General features: G+C 47.1%; 1 protein-coding gene across 17 annotated transcripts in view; it reads right to left on the reverse strand.

The window, feature by feature from the left end:
• The window catches only part of PARD3 (par-3 family cell polarity regulator), a 465,250-nt gene that overhangs the window by 312,908 nt on the left and 127,589 nt on the right, over window positions 1–24,753 (reverse strand). For all 17 annotated transcript variants that reach the window (XM_040992587.1, XM_040992588.1, XM_040992586.1 and 14 more), the window contains exon 3: window positions 625–805. In XM_040992587.1, coding sequence (XP_040848521.1) covers window positions 625–805 — 181 coding nt within the window. The remainder of the gene's footprint in view (window positions 1–624; window positions 806–24,753) is intronic.

Raw genomic sequence — 24,753 nt, forward strand, 5'->3', positions numbered from 1 at the left:
GTCATTATCCACGTAAATGTGAGGATGCAGATGAGCAGCCAACGTCTCACTCCAAAGACCACAGAATTCCCAGAGATAAACCTAGAAGATAAGGGCCTTCTGCATCTTAACAATACTAAACTGGGAGATTTTAACATCAGCAACCCTGATCACTTGTAGCAAAACTGCCTCCCTTTCTGAGTGATGCTTGCAGCATCACAAAGGGTCCCAAAAGTGACAAAGCCCGAATCCTATGGTCAAAAAAACACACTCCCCTGGTTCCAGGTTCCCTCAGATAGAGAATGGGTGACTGCGCCAGGCCCTCCGATCATTTCTATTCACTCTGGCATGCAGGCAGAACACAGGGAAATGGGAAACCAGGTAAGAGAGCTTGAACAATTACCCTTACTTAGGTAGTCAGGAGCAAATGAAAGCTCGCTGATGTGAAGTGAGCCTGACATATTAGAATCGAAAGCGCTGCCTGCCTCTCTTGCAAGAGACACGTGCCCAGAGTTCTAAACTTCATCAGTTTCTGATCAGAACGATAATGGATTCCATTCACAGGGGCAGGGAGGGGTAATGCAGGCCGGCGTTGCTGTAAATGAAGATGAAACGTGCAGCGAAGGAAGAAGAACGTCCACTTACTCGTGCGAAGGACAGAAGGTGTGACCTCAATTTCACTTGGGGCTTGGTAAGGCTGGAAAGCCGACACGCTGTTGGTGCCCAGCTCACCCCCGAATAGCTCTGGGCTCTGGGTACCCGTGGAGCTGGCACTGGTGCCATCGCCTCCGTGGTGGGGGTCCTGCTCGTCAAACACTGCCACCAGCTAGAAAAGAAAAGCAAGCTTGTGTTTAAAGATGAAGACATTCAGTCTCTCCCCTTGCTTTAAATAATAATAATACATTATTTCAGCAAAAAAAAATCACAACCTATAAAAGTCATGAGTTAGGCAATGAGGATTGCTATATTTGGGCACGCAAAGTTCAAACAGCATTTCCCAGGATTCTGAAGCTCAACTTTGCACACTGTCCAAAATGGCATTCGTCAGACCTCACAGAATGCAAACACAGGGACACACACGCACATTCGTTTGAGGCAGCGGGTGTGTTGGGACGAGAAATGAGAATGACACACAAGCACAGACACGGACTTTGGGAATGAACTATTGCTCAGTAAGGAAGAAGGGAATATGAGCATGCACCACGCTCATACACATGGAAGACACAGAGCAGGCAATGAACGGGTTTCCTCAAGGGAACTAACATGTGCGGGGTTGAGAGGAAGGAGTTGGGTGGAACAGAGGGAAGGGACACTAAATCACTGAAATCTATCAGAACATCACAGCAATGGGGGACCACCCTAGGAACCCAGAAGACACTTGCAGGATCCTCACGATGCCACACATGACCCACATGACCCTGGGGGAGGGGGGGGAGGTGGAGAAGCCAACAACCACAGCTGAAGGTGGCTCTTGTGTGTTCCCAATGATTGTTGAGGGTTGGACCATGGCAACATTAGGGGGCAACATAAGGGACAGATGGGGACATGGGGAAACGCTCTAACTTAACAACTTTTGTCAATGATAAAACTACTACTTCAAGTTTAAAAACCTTCAATCTTAAAACACATTATTAAAAATGACTTTAAAAAAACCTTAAACCTCACTCTGCTGCTTCTTATAATCAATACAGTTGTCTAAATGCTCATGAAATTATTCTTTAAAATCCCCCTCCCAAGTCAACAAAATCCAGCTATGCTTGGAAAAGTGGACCACAGCTTGTGCCTCAAACCCAGCCTCTGGTCAATGCCAACAGACTGTCAGTTCAATGGTATCCAAGACCGACACATGAACATGGGCGGTATTGACGCCGATGACTCTCATTTTGGCATTTTGAACAAAAACGACTTATCCATAATATCTGCAACTAATCAGTGAAAATAGCAGTAAAAAAACAAGACAAGGTCATGGAGACATGTAGGTGAACAGGAAATCAGAATTCTACTGAGGTGCAAAGCATCCTTAGCTGATCACGTAACAGTGAAGGTGAGTAGTTAACAAGAAAGCAAAGCTGAGTGAAGGGTTTGACGGCTCAACCTTGCAAAGTACAGCACAGGTGGGAACAGCCACCCTAACAAATACCAAGTAACAGGCAAGAGTCGCACAAATTCATCCCTTATACAGGCACAAGAAATCTGGGCCATGAACTATCAGCACAGCCATGCCTCAGAATCAGAGATCAGCCAACACTACCAAGAAGAGCCAGAGGTTAAAGGCCACTGGAGCTTTAAGCACTCCCATGTCCCCGCTGATGTCACAGGATGGCACCCCTAGAAGCACAAATCTCAGTAAAACACATTGTACTATCCTGTAGCACAGGAGGCAGATGCGGTGCACTTCGCAAACCACTGGATGGACGTGGGGAGTCCCAGGACCTGGACAAGGAGAAATGGCCCTGCCCAACTGGATGCTCATGCTCCATGTGGGTGATGAAATACCAAAGGGTAGCACATCCTCACACAACTGTCAGGTTCAACTACAAAGGTTGAAAAATGAGGACGCAGTAGCCACCAACACAAAGGCAGATGATGACTTTACCTGTGCTCCCTGCACCTCACTTTGCTCGCTACACCCCAAATAACAGGTCTGCCTAGTAACACTTCACTTTGAATTTTCATCTGGGAAAGGCAAGGACTCCCTTAGATCACTGTGTGGAGGGATGAGTGGTTCCTCGGTGCCACGCGTGGCACTGGGGACCCTGGGTGCTGGGTGTGGTCTTTCTAGAGGCACTAGAAGTGATGCTGAGTCCTGGGGGTGCTTCCTGGAAGATGACATTCACCGAGGCCTTCTCTCAAGCAGCAAGCCCCCCAGCAAACTCCAAGCCACCATGGCAACCTGGGAACGGCAACACAAAATGCAGAGTACCCATCTTTCAACCCCACCCACACAAGTGCTGCTTGCAGTCTTTGGCTCCAGTCATTTTCAAAACACCAGTATTATGAAATCTGGATGGTGCCACGAACAAATGTGTTTGAGTTTCAGTGCTGAATCGCAGTTGGGGCGTCATGATCTGCCAACAGCACACAATGCTGCCGCTTCCTGTTCAACCAAAGTGCCAGGTGCAGACCCCAAGTAATTCTGCGTTCAACTGAGAAGGATATGTCTAATTTTAGAAAAATCTACTCTACCAGAATACATAGAGTAACACAGAAAAGGAAAGTGGTACTTTCACAGAAACATCACAGATTTTAAAAATCTCTCTCATGCCCTTCAAAAGCTTAAAAAAATTTATTTTTAATCATGAAACATGACTCAAATCTGAATTTCAACAGATGGGATCCCCACACTGCCCATGAAGCAGATCAGAATTGAAAGTTCTTTTTTATTTTTTTTTAAACTTTGATGGTGATTCAAGTTCTCTCCTCTATTCCATTCATCCAAGTCTCTGCAAAAAAAAGACCGCCCGGTGTGGACAGCGCCCACAAGAACACGAATCAAAACAAACTCCCTACCCGGACATGTTTCTCCCACGCACGCAGGACGGCTCATGCAAATGCCTTGAAACCTCAGCTCCCACGGAAAGGCTGTTGTGCAAACGCCGTGCAGAAACATTTGACAACCACAGTGGCGGGATGCGGCGAGCAGGAAATCAGTGCTGAAGTCCCGCTCTGACCTCACTGCCGTGGGGCACACAAGGGCAAACCAACTGCCCTCCCCTAGGATCTCCACAGCCTCGCTTTCTTTATCTGGAGAAGGTACCAAGCCCAGAGGCAGAGTAGCACACACATGGATGCATGCACACTCCCTCTCTAAGCTATCCATGCCGACATCCCTGGAACCGGAGAGAATATCCACTATGATGGCAATAGGGTAAACATGGAGCATCTGATCACCCAGTGGCCTCTCGGTGAAAAGTCCCTCCTGGCCTTTAAATGCAGACACTGGGGGTCGGCAGAGCATATCAAATCGCTGCCTGTGATGCCAGCATCCCATTTGGGAGCTGCTCCAAGAGTCCCAGCTGCTCCACTTCTGACCCAGGTCCCTGTTAATGCAGTGAAGAGGCAGCAGAGGGTAGCCCAGGGCAACCCAGGAGGCCCTGCCACCCACATGGGGAATCAGGATGACGCTTCAGCCTGGCCCCGCCCTGGCCACTGCAGCCTCCTGGGGAGTAAACCAGCAGCAGCTTTCTCCCCTCGCTGAAATACTGTCTTTCAAAAAAAGAAATTTAAAGCTAAAAATAAAAGATGGAATCGATTCCAGGGCCCACAGCTACTTGAATTTTAGAGTACTTTGTGCTCTGCCAGGACACCCCTCCTTCCCCACAACAGGCCTAAGTCTTCACCGTTGGGTCTCCCTGAGCCCAGCTGTGCTGCTGCCGTGACAGCCCTGAGCTGTGCAGACACACAGAGCCCTCCTGAGCACCAAGCACTCAACTCTGCCTCCCTCTGCTGTGTTCCTGAGCAAGGAGGGTCCTTGTTCTTGTACTTCCTCAGCACCCCAAAGCCTGTTCCCCTGAGCTGCTATTGCCTCAATAGCCCCAGTGTGGGAAATCAGCCTTGGATCTCCGCCTGCTTGGCCTATGTGGGAGGTCATAAGGATGTGGCACACCGTGACCCCGGAGGAGGCCCCTGGCAATGGTCTTGGCACACCAGGACCTCAACATGACCTGATCAATGGCTACACAGGCGTGAGCGGTGGGCTCTACTCCAGTCTCTTTGCTGTCCTTGGAGAAGTCAGCTGAGGACCTAGCTACGCACCAGCTTATATGTTCTATGTGACCCACAGACACGTGTAATGAACGTGACCTGCAGCTTACCTGCCAGCCATGTGCGTTGTACGTGACCTGTACATGATTGGAAGGTCTAGAGTGACATGCCTTCTAGCCAATTACTGTCATAGTTGGGTGGGAAGACTGCTGGAAGACGTCCTTCTGCCTTTCCCCTTTCTTAGTCTAAGTTTGTGATTACTTTACAATAAACATACATGCTGGATCAGACTATGGTTCTTGCTGCTGAACACTGTTCACCCAACCCCTCAGTGATCATGGGGACCTGCTGGTCAGGAAACCCTCAAGAACCAAACTACCACCAATAAGCCAAATCCTGCCTTATCCTTGCAACTGGCAAGATATCAACGATTGGATCCAAGTACGTCCTACTGCAAGCTCTAGGCAGGAGTCTGGGTCAAGGCTCTGGGAACCGTGGAGATATGAGCCAGTCCTCACTAAGCCACACCATCGCACAAAATTCACACACCACCCTAATGAACCCTTTCCAAGTCCCATTGTTCAACAAGGGGGGGAAAAAAAAAAGAAAGAAATGGTGAATTATTTTTGGCGATCAGGAGTGGAAAATATTCTATCCTAAAATACACTCCAAAGAATTACTTCCTTATTTCTAAATTTTGCAAATATTAAAAATTAAAGACACAAAAATATGTCATTTTTTCAAAGCAAAGTTGGCTACAGCTCCCATCAGTCAATCAGAACCAGGAAGTAGTTAAACAATGTCTTCAGAGTCACAGAAAACTTCTAAATACAATGTCAGGCCTGAAAATAAAGAGGCAAGCCAAGTTGTCATCTCCGACATTCAAAGACAAAATAATAAGCAGGTTTCCAACCCAAAGAACAAGCATCAGATCCAACCGGGAGAGCAGAAATTGGCTTTCCCAAATTCATGCAACACATCAGAGACCCAAATATGAAGCTGATGCCTCCATGTGATCGGCAAACAGACTAAAGGTGAAGCTTGATGCAATCACGGTGCAGTGTCCCAACGCACTTGACCTTGGAGACCCACCTGGGGAATGGAGGCAGGAGTCCATGAGCCCAGAGTACTTTCTGGATGCTCTGGCCTTAGCTAGTGTCTGAGTCCAGAGAGCTCATTCAGGAGTCCCACACTCCAGCTTATCCTAACTTCACCAAGACTCCCACAAGGGGGGAAAAAACATTAGAAAAAGGAGAGATGTGTCACTGCTGCTTTAAGTCAGAAATACTTCAGCCGGTTCCAGAAAGACTCCAGAAGCAGCTTGTCACAGTAGGAAAGTAACTTGGGAAGAAAATACTGTAGCAGCTCTCTCTCCTCTCTCAAAGTTCCCAATGAAAGTTTGGTGTATAATGATGCTTAATGAGAAAGTCGGTTTTCACTCTGACAACCACGAGCCAATATTAGCAAAAGATCAAAGTTCAATAAATTTGTTTTGTAAAATAGAAGGCTAATGTTACATTACAAAATGACTCTCGGTTTCATTTGCATGCAAAAAGGAAGAATGTGATTTTTAAATATCCACCCAGGGGCACAGAGGAAAAACTTCAAACATTTTCTGACTTTTTAAAAATGCTATATTCATTATTTTAATACCTTCCACAAAGGAGAGATAACACGGTGTCCTTGACATTAGCCTAAATTATCTTCAGCAGGAAATACAATGCAGATGGAATTAGGCTCATTTTAATCAGCTGGCAGGTGTATTCAAAAAGTAACTACATAATAAAACTCTTTTATCAACTCCTCATTAGGATAACCTGTTTAGCAGTGCTTTTTTTTTAAAAAAAAGAAGTGAACACAGAATAAATACTAATTGTATCTGCTAGTCCTTTCTTCCCTCATATTTGACAGGCAAAGGAATTATTTACAAGTTAAGCATTTTCCCCCTCAGCTCACAAACCATTTTAATACAGAAACTTTCATGCAAGTCCTTCAAAGGTAGATGCCATTGCCACCTGCCACACAGCACCAAGCACCCAGAGTCTGGAAATGGGAGAATATACCTGAGGACAAACACAGGGACAAATGGCCTCGGGGAAACACCTGCTTTGGAGAGGAACCCCCTCTGGATAGAACTCTAAGGCTACCGAACTTTTCCTTTCACATTTTTCATGTCTCTGAAAGGCAGAGAGAAGCAGCGCGTGAGAGAGACAGAGCGAGCAAAGTCCCTCCATCCCTGATTGAACACCCAGATGCCCAACAGCAAAGGCTGTGCCAAGCTGCAGCTGGGAGCCAGGGACTCAGTCCATGTCCTCCATACAGGTGACAGGGACACAAGTGCTTCCTGCTCACCTGCTGCCCCGCCCCCCGGTACACACAGGCCGAAAGGTGGAGTCAGACACAGAGCCGAGAAACAAATCCAGAAACCCCAGTGAGATAAAGGCACCCCAGTGGCAGCTTCACTGCTATGCTAACTGCCAGCCCTGGGTAAAGGGAAGAGGAGTCTTCCACGCTGGTGGACCCTGGAGGCAATTTCCCCAAATTCCCAGGCCCGGAACTGTGTAGGAAAGTGGCATATGTGATTCTACTATAATGACGACAACGATGCTGAATAGCTTCTACAAGCAGTATGCCCCTCCGAAACGCTCTAGCTCTGTTACCTGCCAAAGTTTCAGGCTACTGAGAGAAGGCTGAAAGGCACTAACTGAGAAGTTAACCCCTCTCAACTTTACATGGAAATCTAGAGCGCACCTAGGCTTCACCAGCATGGATCCTGCAAAGAATGCCAAGGCAGGGATGCGGACCAGGACTGGCAGAAAGAACAATCACAGCTCACTTGCCTAGTACTGAAGACATCACCAGGGCCTCCACCAACAGAGAGGTGATGAGGATGTAAAGGCCATCACAACAGGCAATGAGCAGGATGCAGAATGAAGATCCAATAGGTGGTGGCAGTAGGTGGCAATATGGGGAAAGAACAGATTCTCAGGTTGGTACAGGCCCAATAGACCTGGGACACATGATGGGCACTTGCGGCCCAATGATCAGAGGACAGAGGTCAGCTCGAGGCTGAGGCCATGGCCATGGGATTGGATGGTGTCAGTAGGAACGGGCCACTATGGGTTCAATCAAAGACCTCAATGTGAACCTGGGCCAGGTGTGGGAGCCAAAGCCAGACCCAGGAGGAGGCCAAGTTGCACTACATCTTCCTTTTCTCCAATCCCACACCTCCAAAGGGATTTGAAAAGAACCAATGAAAGTAGGTAAGAAAACTCCAAGAAACATGGATCTGTAGAAACAGCAAGAAGGACCCTGGGGGAAACCTGAGAGTTGAATTTAAATCCCACCAGAGGAGGCACCAGAGCCCTTTGAGAACGGCTGCAGGCAAGGTTGGGCTGAGAGGTTACAACATGCATCTCCTAAATTGGACAGCCTGAGGTAGAGTCCAAGACCCAGTGCCAATTCCAGCTTCCTGCTAATGTGTAGCCTGGGCAGAAACAGGGAATGGTTCAGGTACTTGAGACCTACACTTTGGCATGACCCAGCCCTGGGTGTTGCAAGCACTTGGGCAGCGAAGCAGTGAATGGGAGATCTGTTTGTCTCCCTCCCTTCCTCGCTCCCTATTTCCCTCTGCCTTTCAGGTAGCTGAAAATAAACATCTCCTAAAAGATGACGTTTTCGGACACAAACCCACTACACTAAATTACAGGCATCTAGCTTAAACATATAGTCACCATAGCAACTTTTCTCAGCCTCAGTCTAAGACACAGGTAGAATCTAAAATGCCAAAAATAAAAAGCCATTCAAAAGGATGAATCACTGAGAATTTCTATTACAATACACCAAAAATAGCAATACAAAATTTAATAAGTTCTCTTTCTGAGGCCTAACATGTTATTTAATAAGGCACGTGGAGGATGTCTTTGGTGCCTAAGGAAAAACCTTTACCTGGTATATAACCGCAAAGTAATTGATACTTCACACGTGGTATTTGAAGAAGAAACACAAATGCAAAGGCAAGGAAAGGAAGCTGGGTGCTTAGGCATAAAACTCTATAAATGTTTGCCTGGAAGAATCAAACAGTAGATTTTGCTCATCTGTAGTCTGAGATTGTCCCAGGAGCCACTCAACATCCCTAAAACGGGGTGTCCAAATGCAAATGCAAGAGGGCATAAAGGCTGGTTGCCTCCCAAGCAAAAAGAACTGGGCATGCACTCCAAGGGCTGCCACTGTGGGGGCAGGGAGGGGGGCACCAGGAGACGCCAAGACCCCATTGCAATTCTGCAATTCTTAAGAACCACCAAGCCCAGGCCTGATGGCTCAACTGGCTAATCCTCTCCACTTCCAAACTCCAGGATCCCATATGGTTGCCGGTCCATGTCTTGGCTGCTCCACTTCCCATCCAGCTCCCCTCTTACAGCTTGAAAACCAGTAGATAAAAGCCCAAAGCCATGTGGGAGACCATGAATAACTCCTGGCTGGTTTCAGATCAGCTCAGCTCCAGCCACTGTGGCCATCTGGGCACTGAACAAGCAGATGGAAGACCTTTCTATTTGTAAATCCACCTTTGCAATAAATATAAACATATCTTTTTAAAACTGCCTACACTCGGGCTGGTAGCAAGTTAAGCTTCTGCCTGAGACACCAGCAACCCATAAGGGTGCCAGTTCAAGTCACAGCTGCTTCTCTTTTCCCTACGTGAGGTGCCACCACATTCAGGGTATGTGGCCTATGACTGTGGGTGCTACTGTCACAGCAAGGGGAATGAGCTAGTGACATCTACTTGGTCCAGGGCATGGCACAACATCCTACAATGCACAGGACAGCCCCTCACAACAATTAATGAAGCCAAGATGACATTGCTGCCAGAGCTGAGAATGCAGTAGCAAGCTTGGTTTCAGCTGGCTGCCTCCCCAGATGGCCACAGTGGCCAAGGCTGGGTCAGGCCAAAGCCAGGAGCTTCTTCCAGGTGTCCCTAGGGTGCAGAAGCCCAAGCACTAAGGCCATTCTAACACTGCTCTCCCAGGAGCATGAGCAGCAAGCTAAAGAGAAGCAGAACAGCTTGGACAAGAAGCAGTGCCCACAGTGGATGCTGGCATCACAAGATGGAAGGCCAGCACCGCAGCTTATCCTCCACACTGCCTGGTGGTCACTCCTGAGAGTAACCTCAGAGTCCCTAAGAACACACACATCCAGACAGGCCCTGCCTGGGATAGAGACAGCTGTACGGCAGGACACAGCTAAGACTGCATGCACTAATTTTTAATTTCTCAGCCAGGAGACTCATATTGTTAAGGTGTGATACCGGTGCCACCCCCATCTTCCTCATGGCAAAACCCCTAGCTGAAAACAGATGATGGCTCAGGTCCTTGGGATCCCTGCTGCTCACAACGCAGACCTGGATGGCGTTTCAGACTGCACAGTGCAGTCTGGGCTGTTGGAGCCAGCTAGAGAACAAACCACAAGACACTTTCCTTTCAAATAAGTAGAAAGGTTAAAAAGAAAGAAAAACAAAAAAACCTATCCCCTGGGAGGGGATAAACAAAGAATGTTCACTAAGAGGATAGAGCAATTTTTCTGTTCTGTAGCTCAGGGAAAGGCAGCATGGACAAATTCCCATGACATACACCTTGAGAACTTACACTGAAATATGGCAATTCTCACACAACAGAAGCAGTAAGATAATTCTCACATGACAACATGCCAAGGGGATAGATAATGTCAGAATGGATTAAAAACTCCCAGAATGAAAGATGATGCCAGAAGGCACACAAAGGGAGGAAAGGGGGGCGTAAACAGAAGACCACACCCTGGAACCTGACAGAAATCTCCTTTATGTTGCCGCTACAAGGTCTCCTGCCTTCACTGAGACCTGGCACTTCGTGGGCACGGCCACTGTGGTTGGTACTCTGTGGGCGGGACACTGTGATTGGCACTTTGTGGGCACAGCCACTGTGATTGGTGCTCCATGGACATGGCCACTGTGACTGGCACCTCCTGGGTGGGTGTGGCCACGGTGACTGGCACTTCCTGGGTACCACCTGTTCTGGCTTTTCCAGAGTGTAACCTGTTCCAGACTGTGTTCTTTGTGAGCGTGGCCTACTCTAGGTGGGACTGCCGGGGCGTTGACCACAGGTGGCTGGAGCACCGGGCACCAGTCCTCTCTGTTCAGCTAAGACACAGAACAATGCGCTCTGACATCCTAAGGTAGGGAGTCCATCACGACTTTTTCACCACAGTCTGAACTATGTCAGGTAATTGTATCAGACACAAAAGGTGGGAAGAGTGCTCAGTTAAGTGAGTCGGGTTTCCCATCTACCTAGCCCCTGCCCTCACCAGAGGAAATCAAGAGAATCCTATGAGTCAGGCTCCATTCACACAGTAGACCGCATGTCACTGGCTCTCCCATAATAGTGGGCCGGCACTACCAGGTGTCTCACACATCTGATCAAAATCAAGCTGTTACAAGGAGATCTTGCACAGACAACAGGATGTTAGCTAATGTTCCCAGTCTAACAGTTGAGAAAATTCTGAACGCATTCAAAGCATCCTGCAAAAGAAATGCCAAGTCGACACATGCAGACTGTCCACATTCAAGGCAACAAACTCCATTCAACTTAAACCAATACTAAAAACAGAACCTTGAGCCAGCGCAATGGCTCAGTGGCTAAATCGTCAGCTTGCATGTGCTAGGATATCATATGGGCACCAGTTCGTATCCCGGCTGCCTCGCTTCTCATCCAGCTCCCTGCTTATGACCTGGGAAAGCAGTAGAGGATAACCCAAAGCCTTGGGCCCCTGCACCCACATGAGAAACCCACAGGAGGCTCCTGAATCCTGGCTTCAGATCAGGTCAGCTCCAGACGTGTGGCCACTTGGGGAGTGAACCGACGGATGGAGGATCTGTCTTTCTCTCCCTTTCTCCATAGGTCTAACTTTCCAATTTAAAAACTGCATATGTCAATGAAACTATTGCAAAATCCTGAATGTACTCGAGAGGAACACTCTAGTTTTGGGGAGAACAAGCACTTGGCCAACTGGAACAATTTCCCACGTAAGCCTCCACTGCAAGCTCCCAGGTCCTTGGGACAGAGCACACAGCTTTCCTTTCTGCAGGAAATGTCCTGGTGGACTCTGTCCTTTTGCACTGCTAGAGACAGTTCATGGATTCCCCAGGCTCATCACAGACAACGAGCACATCAGAATTTGATGTGCTCCTCTGAGAAGGACCTTTGATTGCCAGATAAAACACAGTTATTGCCATCACAGGACACATGCAATAATTTTGAAAAAGGAATCATGAGTATGGGGATGTATGCTCTCAGTGGTAAACTTTATCTTTCAAGCTATTTTCATCCCTTATTTTAAATGTACGTCCGTCTGTCCTTCCTTCCTTTGTTTCCTTTCCTTTCCTTTTTTTCCTTTTCTTTCTTTCCATTTAAATTTTATGATACAGTTACACAGGCTCAGGCATTTCCAGCTCTGGGTTTCCAACTTTTTTTTTTTTTAAAGATTTTTAACTTATTTTTATTGGAAAGGCAGATCAGATTTACTGAGAAATGGTGAGACAGAAAGATCTTCAATCCACTGGTTCACTCCCCAAATGGCTGCACTGGCTGAAGCTGAGCTCGATGGGCTAGTTTTCCTCCTGTAAGTGCCTGGATCCTATATGGATACCAGTTTACGTTTTGGCTGCTCCATTTCCCATCCAGTTCCCTGCTTATGGCCTGGGAAAGCAGTAGAGGATGGCCCAAAGCCTTGGGACCCTGTACTCATGTGGGAGACCTGGAAGAAGCTCCTGGCTCCTGGCTCCTGCCTTCGGTTCAGCTCAGCTCTGGATGTTGTGACCACTTGAGGAATGAGCCAGATGAAGATCTTTCTCTCTCTTTGGCTCTGTAAATCTGTCTTCCCACTTAAGACAAATAAATCTCTAGGGGAGAGAGAGGATCCAGACCTCCAAGCCCGTTCCTATTGGCCAGACATTAGCGAAGAATAGCAACTTCCGACGGCTAGCGCTTGAGACAGGATTATCTGCTCTGCCTTGTTCCTTTTCACGCCAGAGCAGCAGGAAACAGAAAGATGGCATTTCTTAGGCTGCATCTAAAACACCAGCCACACATGGCAAGGATCCGTCAGAAGGAAGCCCATCGTTCTTCCCTTCTGGGCAGAGCATGAATGCTCTATAAGCCGCATGTATTAAATAATTATGACTGGAGAGGATTGCGGCGTACATTAAACATGTGCAAGGCAGCCCAGGAATCGTCCAGATAAGCATTACACTGAGATGTGCATCTGCTGCAGGAAATCACATGGTTAGCTGTTAATATTAAAACAAAGATGTCCATCAAAGTTTGGAGAGGGGGTAATAAGGCCCTTGAGGCTGCCCTCAAATTCCAATGTGATTGAAGGAGACCTCCTCTTCCTGCCAAGGCATGGCCTGGCATCTACCACCATTCCAGTAGTCATTCAAGTGGGGGCGGGGCACAGTGTGGCCGGGAAGAACCCATTCCAGGCAGTGGCTGCGCTAAAAATGACCATCAATTCTAATACCTCCCGGAGCCAGCTCTGTGGAACAGTGCGTTGTGCCACCTCCCACAATGTCAGCTTCCCATATGGCGGGCACCCCTTTAAGTTCCAGATGTTCACTTCCAATCCAGCTCCCTGCTAGTGCACCTGGGAAAACAGCCTGGACCTCTGCACCCATGTGGGAGAACTGAAAGAAGCTCCTGGCCCCTGGTTTTGGCCTGGTCCAGCCCTGTTTCCTGGAGCCACTTGAGAAGAACCAGCAGACCCAAGATCTCTCTCCTTCTCTCACTGTACCAATGTCATTCCAATGAAATAGATAACCATCATGGGGTCTGAAATCCAACCAGTTATCAACAAATAACACAAGCACATAATCGGATGGTACCTTAAAACTCACTTCCTTACGTGCAGTAACACTTCCCATTCCAAACACTCAGTGAGGTCTACGTGATACTCCAACATCACATGTCCCACAGGTGGCCCACGTTTACAACCACAAGATGCACAGGGTCACTTGTCTCACCACCCTTGCAATGGGATCCCACATCTGAGTTTTGGTCTTTGTGCTGGCTGCTCCACTTCTGATCCAGCTCCCTCCTGAAGCACCTAAGAAGGCACAGCTGATGGTCCAAGCCCCTGGGACCCTGCAACACTAAGATGAGAGTTCCAACCCCCCCGGCATTGGCCAATAGCAACCCAAGTCAAATGCAAGCCATTTGGGGAATGAACCAGGGGATCAAAGATCTCTCCACCTCTCCCTCCTTCACTTTGCTTTTCAAATACATATATCTCAGTATTTTAAACCAATCGGCATGAAATTCACTGCCCAAGTAGCTAACATTTCACCTTAGGCATGGAGGCAATGACCGAGGTCCATGAGGAATCGGCCTCAATACTCCCATCTTTCACATGCACAGCATCACTCTGCTCTGACGGCGAGACAAAGGACAGGGACTGATCGCAGGGACCTCTGACCCTCAATGGTCAATGACACTCCAGGATCCTATCTTTGACCACAACCTTCATATTGGAAAAGAGAGGAATGACCAAGAGGCATTTTTTTAGACTCTGCAGTCCCAACGACTAGACCACATATGCAAGTCCCCAACAGGGGACACCAAACACAAGAATTGGCTAAGTCACAGCCCAGCAGGTACACCACCGTACCCGGTCCGCTGCTATGGCAGGACACCAGACATCCAGGCCCTCAGGAGGATGCTAGCAGTCTCCTCTCCCTCCTGAAGGGGAGCTGGGCTGGATACCCTGAATGTCAGTACCTGACAGTGAAGTGTGGTGGAAATAACAGGAACTGTCTTCCCTGAAGGAGTCAGATTTCAGATGTCTGTGACCATGACCCCCGACAGGACTTGACATCATCGCACATCTCATCTCCTGCAGCCCCGCACATCAACCACCACGCCGGCCTCGGCTATCACACTGCCTTCAGCCGAGAACTCTGTCCCTCCGCCACGTCCAGGCCAGCTCAGCTCTGTGACCAGGGTCAGCTCATCTGTCCACTCTCAGCATGCATCCCAGGACCCATAACACATTGAAAGAGCGGATCCTTTCCTTTCAACAATCACCACCACTACCACCCCAAAAATCAGAAAACCACCTGCACAAATGCCTAAGAGAAGCAAATGTTCACCTTCGGGGATTCCATATTTTATAGTCGCTCCCTGTTTGGTCATAATTAGGGATTTTATTTTTTCCAAAACAAGAGGGGAAGAAGAAGAAGAAATCTTTGTTACGCTCTTTCAGCGATGAGTTTAAAAATACGCCGGCGGGAGCCTGAAACTGAACGTCTTTACTTCACAAACAGAATGTTTTCATTATTCAAATAATGAATGCACCCTTTACATTTCTGTAATCCCTCAGCATGTCCTGTCGGGAGGCTGCCTTCCAGGACATCGCAAGGAGGACACAGAGCCCCAAGCACATCCTACACACAGGCACACGGGCAGCCCTGCTCGACCACGGTCAAGTGAGTGCTGTAAGTCCCAGGGAAAGGCTCCCTCATGAGCCCACATCTCACCAGCCCTAGTGGAAGATATATGCTATAGCTGGGCTTGCAAGGAGTGAGCTTGAATCAACACACATCACACCAGGTATGAGAAAAGTTCAAAGTCACAATACAACTCTCATCAGATCCAACAAGAGAAACAAGTATGTTCATGGGCACACAGCCCAGCAGGCCTGGTCTCCCAGGATGTGCGGTGGCTGAGTCCAGGAATAACATGTCTGTCCCGAAGACCGGCTTGCCCAGGAAGTACAGTGTGGTCAAGGACAACAGCTCTGTGCTCAAAACCTGTCAGACCAACCAGCACTCCAGTGTAGCAGAGCTAGGTGCCGCCTGCAGGATGCCAAAGCTTGTGGAACTGGCTGGAGTCTCACTCTCTTGTGATCCAGGTCCCTGCTAACGCACCTGGAAAAGCAGCAGAGGATGGTGCAAGTGTCTGAGTACCAGCACCCGCTTGGGAGACCCAGAAGAAGCGCCTGGCTCCTGATTTCTCACCGGCCCAGCTCTAGCCATTACGGCCACTTGGGAAGTGAACCAGTAGATGGAAGATACCTGTCTCGTCTATCTCTCTTTTTTTTCTCTCTCTCTGCCTCACTCTAAATCTTTCAAAGAAATAATTCTTTTTAAAATTACGTTTTCAAGAACAACAGCAAGAATTGTATTTTGAAAACAGTAATTATAGCAGTCCAGGTTCAAGAAAAACATTGCACATATGGCACTCTGTGTGCTCTGAGTTGAAGCACATCAGCGTGGCCTCAGCAGCAAAGTATTTTTGTAGCCAACTAAACCTGCTCACCCACAAAAGTCCTCTTCCCGAGAAAAGCACACACGAGGTCTCCCCATGGGTGACAGGCACCCACCCAATCAGGAGCCAGTCCCTGGAATGCCTATTAGCAAGCAGCTGGAGTTAGGAGCCAGAGCTAGAATCCACATAGGCAGAGGGAACAGACATGCTAATGCAGGTCTTCACCTTGAAAAGCCAGATGCCCAGGATTGAAAACAAAAATCCACTGAAATTATCAAAGTTGCTAATCACTACCATTAAAGGCTTGCTACAAGTCTACACCACCTCCAAAGGGAGGTGACTCGCCATGTTCAATCAAGCAACCATTGTACTCCATCAAAGAAAGCCAAACAATGCAGCTCCAGAGCTAAGCCAAGGGATTTCCCATTCACGTGGACCCAGGCACCTCCAGTGTGGTATCCTGGAAGAAGACTCAGCAGCCACTGGCCTGACAACGTCTCCAAGATCTCCAGTCTCGGTCAGCAGCCAGCTTCAGCATTGCAGGACTTTTGGGGACTGTGGGCAGTGACCATACAGTGCTAGGTTTATCTAACAGTGGGAGAAGGGGTCCCTTCTAAGCTCAGTGCTGGAACCTACAGAACCTAGGTACAAAACACCCTGAACCGAAAAAAAAAAAAAAAGAAATATTCCTCTGGGCAACCTTACAGCCAGAGAACTATCAATGGAAGCCTAAGAGTAGCAATGGCACAGTGGATGGAAAACAACTTCTAGTGGAGAAACCCTACGGCAGGGTATACACACAGAAGAGCAAGTCTGATGGGAGCTTGCTCTGTCACTCACGGTTTTCACAGGACATACCCAGAACAGCAATGGACAAGGCAAGAAACACACACAGGTCAGGGTCAGTGTAAGATCAGAAAGCATATTCCTAAACAAAGGTCTGATCTGCTGACCCCAACAGGCAAATGAGCTGAGCATGCAGAAGAGAATTTCCCTTCCCAAGAACATGGAGACTCACCATAACGCAAACCCCCGCCCAACCCTGCTGCCACATACCCCAGTGCCTGGCATGCCGGCCTTTCGCCATGGTAAACCTGGGGACTGCCTACCTGCTGTGTTTATGTATTTAACTGCTGGGCTAGAGGGCACTGAACATAGAGATGCCAGCAATTCCAGACCAGCATACAAAAAACTATTGTGGATGTGCTGTGTGTTAATGCTGAGTCCAACCATTTGCCATCCATCAGCTCTTCCAGTGCCAATTAGCACCTTAAAAATGGCGTGTAAATATTTGAAAAGCATGTTAGCAATTACAGGGAGGAAATATTCCACATTAAAATCAGGAAGAGACTTTAGGCTCAGTGCTAAAAGGTAACTGCATGACCAAAATGCCGAGCTTTCACAGAACAGCACCAAACGGCATATGTGATCTGAAACGTGAATGTCACAGGCAGATCCTGTTTAACATTCAGTAAATGCCAATTATTATTTACTGCTTTCAACACTAATAGGTCCTCTAATTGAGTCAAAGAGGTCTTAGAGTTTGTGCATCATTAACTTATACTCCATATTCGTAATGAAGTGTTGACAAATGCTTTCAGTGTACTAAGGATGTGGAGAAGTCTGAATTCTTTGTACCCACTTTTAATGACTGCCTTTTAAAAACACTAAGAATCGTTAGTGTGTCTAGCACGTGGCTTAAAAGCAAGCTTTCCTCTTAAGTCATCGAAAAGGGAGCACATAAATTTTCAAAGCTTTAAGACTCGGCTTACTAAGGAAAATAACCCCAACAGTTAGAGAAGAAGACACTGAAGCTGGAAGAAACCTAACAAGGCAAACAACAACCCGGGACAATGCAAAAGTTGTCACTGGTCAACAGAAGCTCAACCTATGGGGACCCAGTTTGTGAAACTTTGCAAAGCTTGAGAATGGAGCAAAAACTATTCATTGGAGCAAGTGACATTTTTATGAAAATCTCACTGAGGCTTCACAAGTAGGAAAGTGGCAAAAGGCAGTCCTACACGGAGAAAAATCTAGAAAATGAATGGGAAGACAGGCCAACAATTGAGTGCTGTGTTTGAAAACTTACTCTCACCGATGCAAAGAGAATATAGTCTTTCAAGAAGTCTAATTGGAGAGAGGGAAAGAAAAGTAGGTGGCGGCAGCAAAACCACATGGTGCAATATTGAGGATCCACCCAGGCCTACAGCACTGACACATGTAATACAATACTGGGGGTTCTAACAGCAAGGACACCTGAGTACAAGTGTGTGCAGGAACACATAGAACCCTCTGTCCCATCCACAAACCCTAAGTGGCTCTAGCAATGTCTGCTGTGACTTTCAACTGTTAGTCCTTCCCCTGGCCTGCTGCCTGTGTTACTTTGCTATGATCATGTCTGTCCTATGTTCTGTTGCATGTGAAAACCATCCACATGCCATCGCCACATGCCATCTCCTTCCGAAGCCATGTGGCATGTTAGGCAGCAACACACATGTCCCACCCATGTTCTGTACATGTTAACTGTGTATCCTTCCTACATTCTGCACAAGTTAGCCATGTATATGTCCTTCTCATGCCTTATGTCAGTTAACCACGTTCTGCAGGTGTTAGCTAACTGTGCACATCTTGCTCCCATGTTCTATATGTCTTAGTTAACAATGTTCGTGTCCGCCCCATTGTCTGCATGTTAATTAATCATACATGTGTCCTTCCAGAGTTCCAATGGACTGGAACTATCTCACTGGCAAGACAGTTTTCATTGACTCAAGACAAAAAAACCAGCATTAAGTTCACTGGTTTGAAACTGGTACAGTTTTTTAAAAGCCAGCTTTTGAGTGTCATGTCCTAGCCTTGTGTCTGTCACTGCCAAGTTCCTGGAACTGCTTAACCACAGGACACAAACAAAAACTGGAGAAGCCATCCAAACTATTTCAATTTTTTTTTTAAACACTCACACTGATACTGAACCCAAAGCCTGGAAGCCTTCACATCATGTTCCATGCAGGACAGAACCATGGACAGAGGCATTCAGACACTAGACAGCTAGTCCCCACCTTGTCACAACAAGCTGTACACCAGGAATGACCTCTCATTGATGCCTCAGTTTCCTATGTAAATCACCAGGCCTCAGGTAGTTTCTGCTCCAACAGAAGGTCACCCAGAGAGTGAGGCAAGGGACAATGCCCAGGGACAAGGCAGCATTTGACCGGCAGAAACCAGAGCAACAACAGGCACACCTTGGGGGTTGCCCCATGAGCACCAGGAAGAGGAAGACCAGGATGATGGAGGGTGTTCAATGGCGCTCTGGTTGCTGAACACCAACTGCTCACTCTGTACAGCAGGATGAACACAGACAGCAGCTTTGGACGTGTCGGCTGAAAGGTAGAGAGGCAGAGATCTCTTGCAGTCCAAGCACCCCCAACAGCTGGAGCTGGATAGGAGCCTCTACCCAGGTAGGTGCGAGAGAATACATCAGCAGGAACAGGAGCCGAGCCAGGACTCAAAGCCAGAAAAGGGATGTGGGTGTCTAAGGCGGTAGTAGAACCGCTAACTGCCTGTTGCTACACAGAAAACTTGTAAAACTTACAAAGAGGCTCACACACTGGAAAAATAATGGCTAATGAAGAACAAAAAAAGAGCTCCTGAGGCCAGGAACAACAGCATAGTGTCTAAATCCTCACCTTGCATGCCCTGGGATCCCATATGGGCACCAGCTCATGTCCCATCCTAGCTGTCCTATTTCCCATCCAGCTTCCTGCTTGTAGCCTGGAAAGCAATAAAGAATGGCCAAAGTCATGGGACCTGCACCCACGTGGGAGACTCGGTTTTGGCTGCTGCAGCACCTTTAGGAATGAACCAGTATGTGGCATACCTTTCTGTCTCTCTTTTGCTCTGTAAATCTGAGTTTCCAATTAAAAAAATAAATAAATAAAGTAGTAATAATAATAAGAGTGCCCATTTTTTTAAAGCGGCAATTTTGGGAGTCATCCTTGTCATTAGAATGTTCCAAGCATGTGTTCAATAGGGGCTGGACCAGAATATTGGCTAATCCTCCCCTTGCAAGTGCCACGATCCCATATGGGTGCTGGTTTATGTCTCAGCTGTTCTACTTCCCACCCAGCTCCCCGCTTGTGGCCTGGGAAAGCAGCGGAGGACAGCTGAAAGCCTTGGGATTGCTGCACACATGTGGGAGAACTGGAGGAGGCCCCTGGCTCCCTGGCTCCCTGGCTCCCTGGCTTCACACTGGCTCAAGTCTGGCATTTGTGGCCATTTGGGGATTGAACCAGCAGGTGAAAAATCTTTCTCTCTTCCTCTTTGTAAACCTGCCTTTCCATAAAAAATAAACTCATTGACTCAATTTCCTTCATGTCATCAACTCAACAGTACCCCAATACTTTTTTTTGGGAGTTCTTTCTCTCCTTGGCTGTGTGCATGACAGAGTCCCTGCAGCTCACATGAGCATCTGCAAAGATCCTCCAAGGCGACAAGGATAACAGACGGTGGGGAGAACTGGGCAACCCAACCACTCTCAAGTTACATGACACCCTACTCCAAGGTTCAGCAAAACACTGACTCTGTAACCTGCACCTCTTACGTATCCTCTGCATTGCTTGCATTCAGGGCACCTGAGGGTGAGAATAAGCAAGCAAATTTTCTCAACTCACTTTATGTAAGCTGTTACCATGATAATGTTAAATATTTGAGGAGTGAAAGAGGCAATCCTTCTCAAATGTTCACAGCCGACTCACAGGATGTTTCCAACACGAAAACGCAGTCACATCCCTTACTTCCACATGAGAAATGGGTATACTGAGGCCCAGAGGACACAGGTAACTCACCCAAGTGTTTGAAACTATTAACGAGCAGAGCAATCTCAGACAGGCAGTCGCTCCAGCCCAGGCTCACAGCATTAAGCAAAGCTACGAAACGAAGAGCACTAAAAGAAGTGTCAACCATTAGCAATATTAATTGCTGGCCAGAAACCTAATATAATTTATTGTCCAATTATACCCAATTATGAGAACTAGTTTAATTATACGAAAAACAGTTCTTCATCTGGTCACTCCTGAAGACCATATGGCCAGAGAAAAGACAGAATACTAAAAGAATCAAGGACACTTTCCCTAACTCAATCAGTGGTGTGTGTGAGTGTGTGTGTGCACACACACGCACTGCTTAGTGACTTGCCATCTGAATTCACAATGTCCAGGTCTTTAGGATCCAAGTTTGTAAACACAATTTTGAGTGCAGTGTGCCCAGGAGCCGGGGCCCAGATAAAGGCTCCCATAACACTGTATGGAAATTCGCAATCCCAGCAACCTCTCCAGGGCTTAGGCTGGGCGGGAGTGGCCTCAATGGAAACCACACAGATAAGTGACCTGCCTCATCTGTCCTCTGCTCATAAATAAACTTAAGATGCTAGGATTCAACTGGCTTTCCAAGCAAACCTCCAAGTGGGAGTTGTGGGTAGTGGCTTCTGTCAGCACTTGGGATGCTCCCAGAGCACACCAGAGAGAACCTGGCCCCAGTCCTGGCTCCTCACTTGCCCATGGACGCACAACCTGGGAGACAGATAAGGAGGCCCAGGCACTTGGGGTTCCACAGTCACTCATTCACAGGGGAGACTCAGATGTCACTCCTAACCCAGGATGTTGGAAGCATTTGGGGGTGTAAACCAGAGGGTGGAAGATCTCTGTGTCTGTGCTTCAATGTGCATCTTCCCATTAAAATGAAAATAAGTGAGTCAAGTTCCATACACACCAGAATCCACAGCCACGACTTGGTTCTTGCTGAAATGCAGCAGCCACGAGAGGCGCAGGAGGTGATGTGGGAGGATCAGGAGCCAGAGGCAGGAGCTGAAGGTAGACAGCCACAGTGGCACCGTGCAGAGGTGTAACCTGCTGTGTGACGCTCCCAGCCAGCAGCCCGCAGGGCAGCAGGATCTGCACCTGCCACACTTACTCCCTGTGCACTGCCAACCTCACTCAGCGCATGTTCTGCATAGTAGAAACAGTCAAGTTCCGCATGGCTTTTAACTAAGACCCATCACCCGCTGGAAAACCCAATACAGTCACAGGTCCCATGACCACTTCAAGATCATTATGAAGTCAATGCAGTACAACCTCCACATCCGTCACACGCTCAATGCCAGCATAATTCTGATTATTCCCAAAATGGAGACAGCACTAGATGGTGCCCAGTGCCACCATTTTTTGAATATTCCTCTTAGCCCCACCCCTTGACCCTACTCCAATAAGACCTGTCACTGGTGGAAGAAACAGCCTGCAGTCCACATGCCCATAATAGTACGAAGACCACAAAATAATGCAAATACTGGAGCGTAAATGGCGCCAGAACCGTGGCAAACATCCTACCTGAATGTTACCCAAAGGAACAAAGAACACAGGTGTGAAGTGTGAGCTCCCCCTTATCTAAACATATATATGAGAAACACGTTCTACATAACGGTTTCCAAGTAATCCTTTCATGTTCTTCTGCATAGACATTCAACCCATGAATCAAACTGTTGATCAAACAGCATCTACAACAGATGCAAGACATTCCTGCAGAAGACCAAATAAGAACAACCCATGGGTGTGACTGCTGCCAGTTTTTAATGTTATCATTAAAACTTTTTTTGAAAATATTAAAGACTTAAATATTTTCAAAAATAGTGCAGATGTCTCTCAGGATTTTAAGTGTATTTGAAGATAAAATCTGTTTATGGTCACTTCCTCTATAAAAACTTGGACATCAAGAGCAGTATTGACTCTTGGGAAAGATCACTACACAGGAAGCTAACAACAGGAAATGCAATTTATAGCTGTTAGCGGAGTGCACCACTCAAACACACACACACACACACACACACACACAAGGTTAATGAGATCCTGTTGAGACAATCTTTCTCGACTAATCAATGGGGAACAGAGAAAAAGATACTCAACAAAGAGTTGATAGCAAGGTTTATAGCAAAATTTCTGCTCTGTAATGGACTTATTTAGCACGTGTCCCGAAAATGAAGTGCTTATCCAACACAATATTCAAAACAAATTCAACACACTGTGTGCTGGAACCCGACACTTGGCAGTATTAACCCCCTTGTTCCCAAGAGACAGACAGCACTATCGGTAAGTCTATAATACCTGCATTTGAAATAGGGCAGCAAAATATGTTAAAACATCAAATATTAAAGCAAAAGTAAACTTACAATGTAAAAAAAAATTATGATAAAGATTCAAGACCATTTTAAATTAAAATTCTAAGTAAACATGAGGATACTTCCACACATTAGCTTAAAAATTAGACTGCAATTTTCTCTTAATGTCAAAAACGTTTTTAAAATGACGACGGCTTTTCCATCAATTGTTTTTATGTTTTTCCACAAGCTTTTCTGAAGATCCTCGGATGCATACACAGCAACATCTGCTAGAGTGGAGTGCATATTATCACTTACTATAAAAGTTCCAGTCACCATTCATGAAATCATTTCAAGCCATAACAAAACCAGTTTCCTCAACCACATGTTGTCTCTTTGGGTTAACATGAACTGAAAGATGGCCTCAGAATTCCAATGACCCTGGACACGCCCACACACCATTCACAAATGAGGACACAGAGAGGCAGCGTCAGCCATCCACTTGGACAATGTAATCCAATTTAAACGTCTCAGTGGCTTTCTAGGTAGTAACAGCATTATTCCTTGCAACAGTAGGATTAATAACAGTAAAGCCAGAAGCCGGAACTCGCAGCTGGACTCCAAGCTTCGGCCCACTTCCCCAGGAATCTGTGTGCAAAAGACTCTACATTCATATTTTCAAGTCCCGGCTATCTGACCTCAGAAGCACTTACTGGGACAGAAGGTTGTAGGACTGAGCAAGGAACCATGACGCATGTCACAGAGTTTTAGGTCCAAACACACTCTGCCCATGAGTAGCTATGAGCAGGTGGATCCCAATTTATATCCACATGCATTCCTGTTCCTGAAGGCTTTCCAATATAGCTTTTGCGACTTCTCCCTGCCAGGTGCCCTTAAGTGCCCTCCTGAGGGACATTACAGTATCTAGACACCATACGTGCAGTCCTACTGGAAATACACTGACCATGAAAGCTACTTGAAAACTCAGCCAAGGGGACCAGCACAGTAGCCTTGCAGCTAAAGTCCTCACCTTACATGCACCAGGATCCCATATGGGCTAATCCTGGCAGCCCCACTTCCCATCCACTGTTTGTGGCCTGGGACAGCAGGTAAGGATGGCCCAAAGCCTCGGAACCCTGCACCTGTGTGGGAGACCTGGAGGAAGTTCCTGGCTTCAGACAGGTTCAGCTCTGATCACTGTTTGGGGAGTAAACAAAGCAGATAGAAGATCTTCCTCTCTGTATATCTGACTTTGCAATAAAAATTTTTTAAAAAATTAAAAACCCTCAACAAAGGTAAATTAATCCTAAATGGTCCTGACTCGACCCATCAACATCACCAAACTGTCACCCCTCGCCAGTGGCATGCTATTTCCATCCATCAATGGCACATGGAATACTCTTTGAGAGAGCTGAAATCACAACAGTGCTATCAACGCCTCCCTCCTATTCAAAGTGTGCAGGCTCCATGGAAGAAAACTCAGACCTCAGACAGTCAACACTACCACACCAACCCGCAAATCATTTGCAAATGATTTCTGCAGAGATAAAGAAGTAAAAATTGTGGAGATTAAAAAACAACAGAGGTTATTTTTCTATCCAAAACAAACACTGTAAGCTCTAAGAAGGCGGATCTGTG

This window comes from Ochotona curzoniae, unplaced genomic scaffold (assembly GCF_017591425.1).
Source record: "Ochotona curzoniae isolate NIBS_2020 unplaced genomic scaffold, NIBS_Ocur_1.0 contig_78, whole genome shotgun sequence".
Classification (NCBI taxonomy): domain Eukaryota; kingdom Metazoa; phylum Chordata; class Mammalia; order Lagomorpha; family Ochotonidae; genus Ochotona; species Ochotona curzoniae.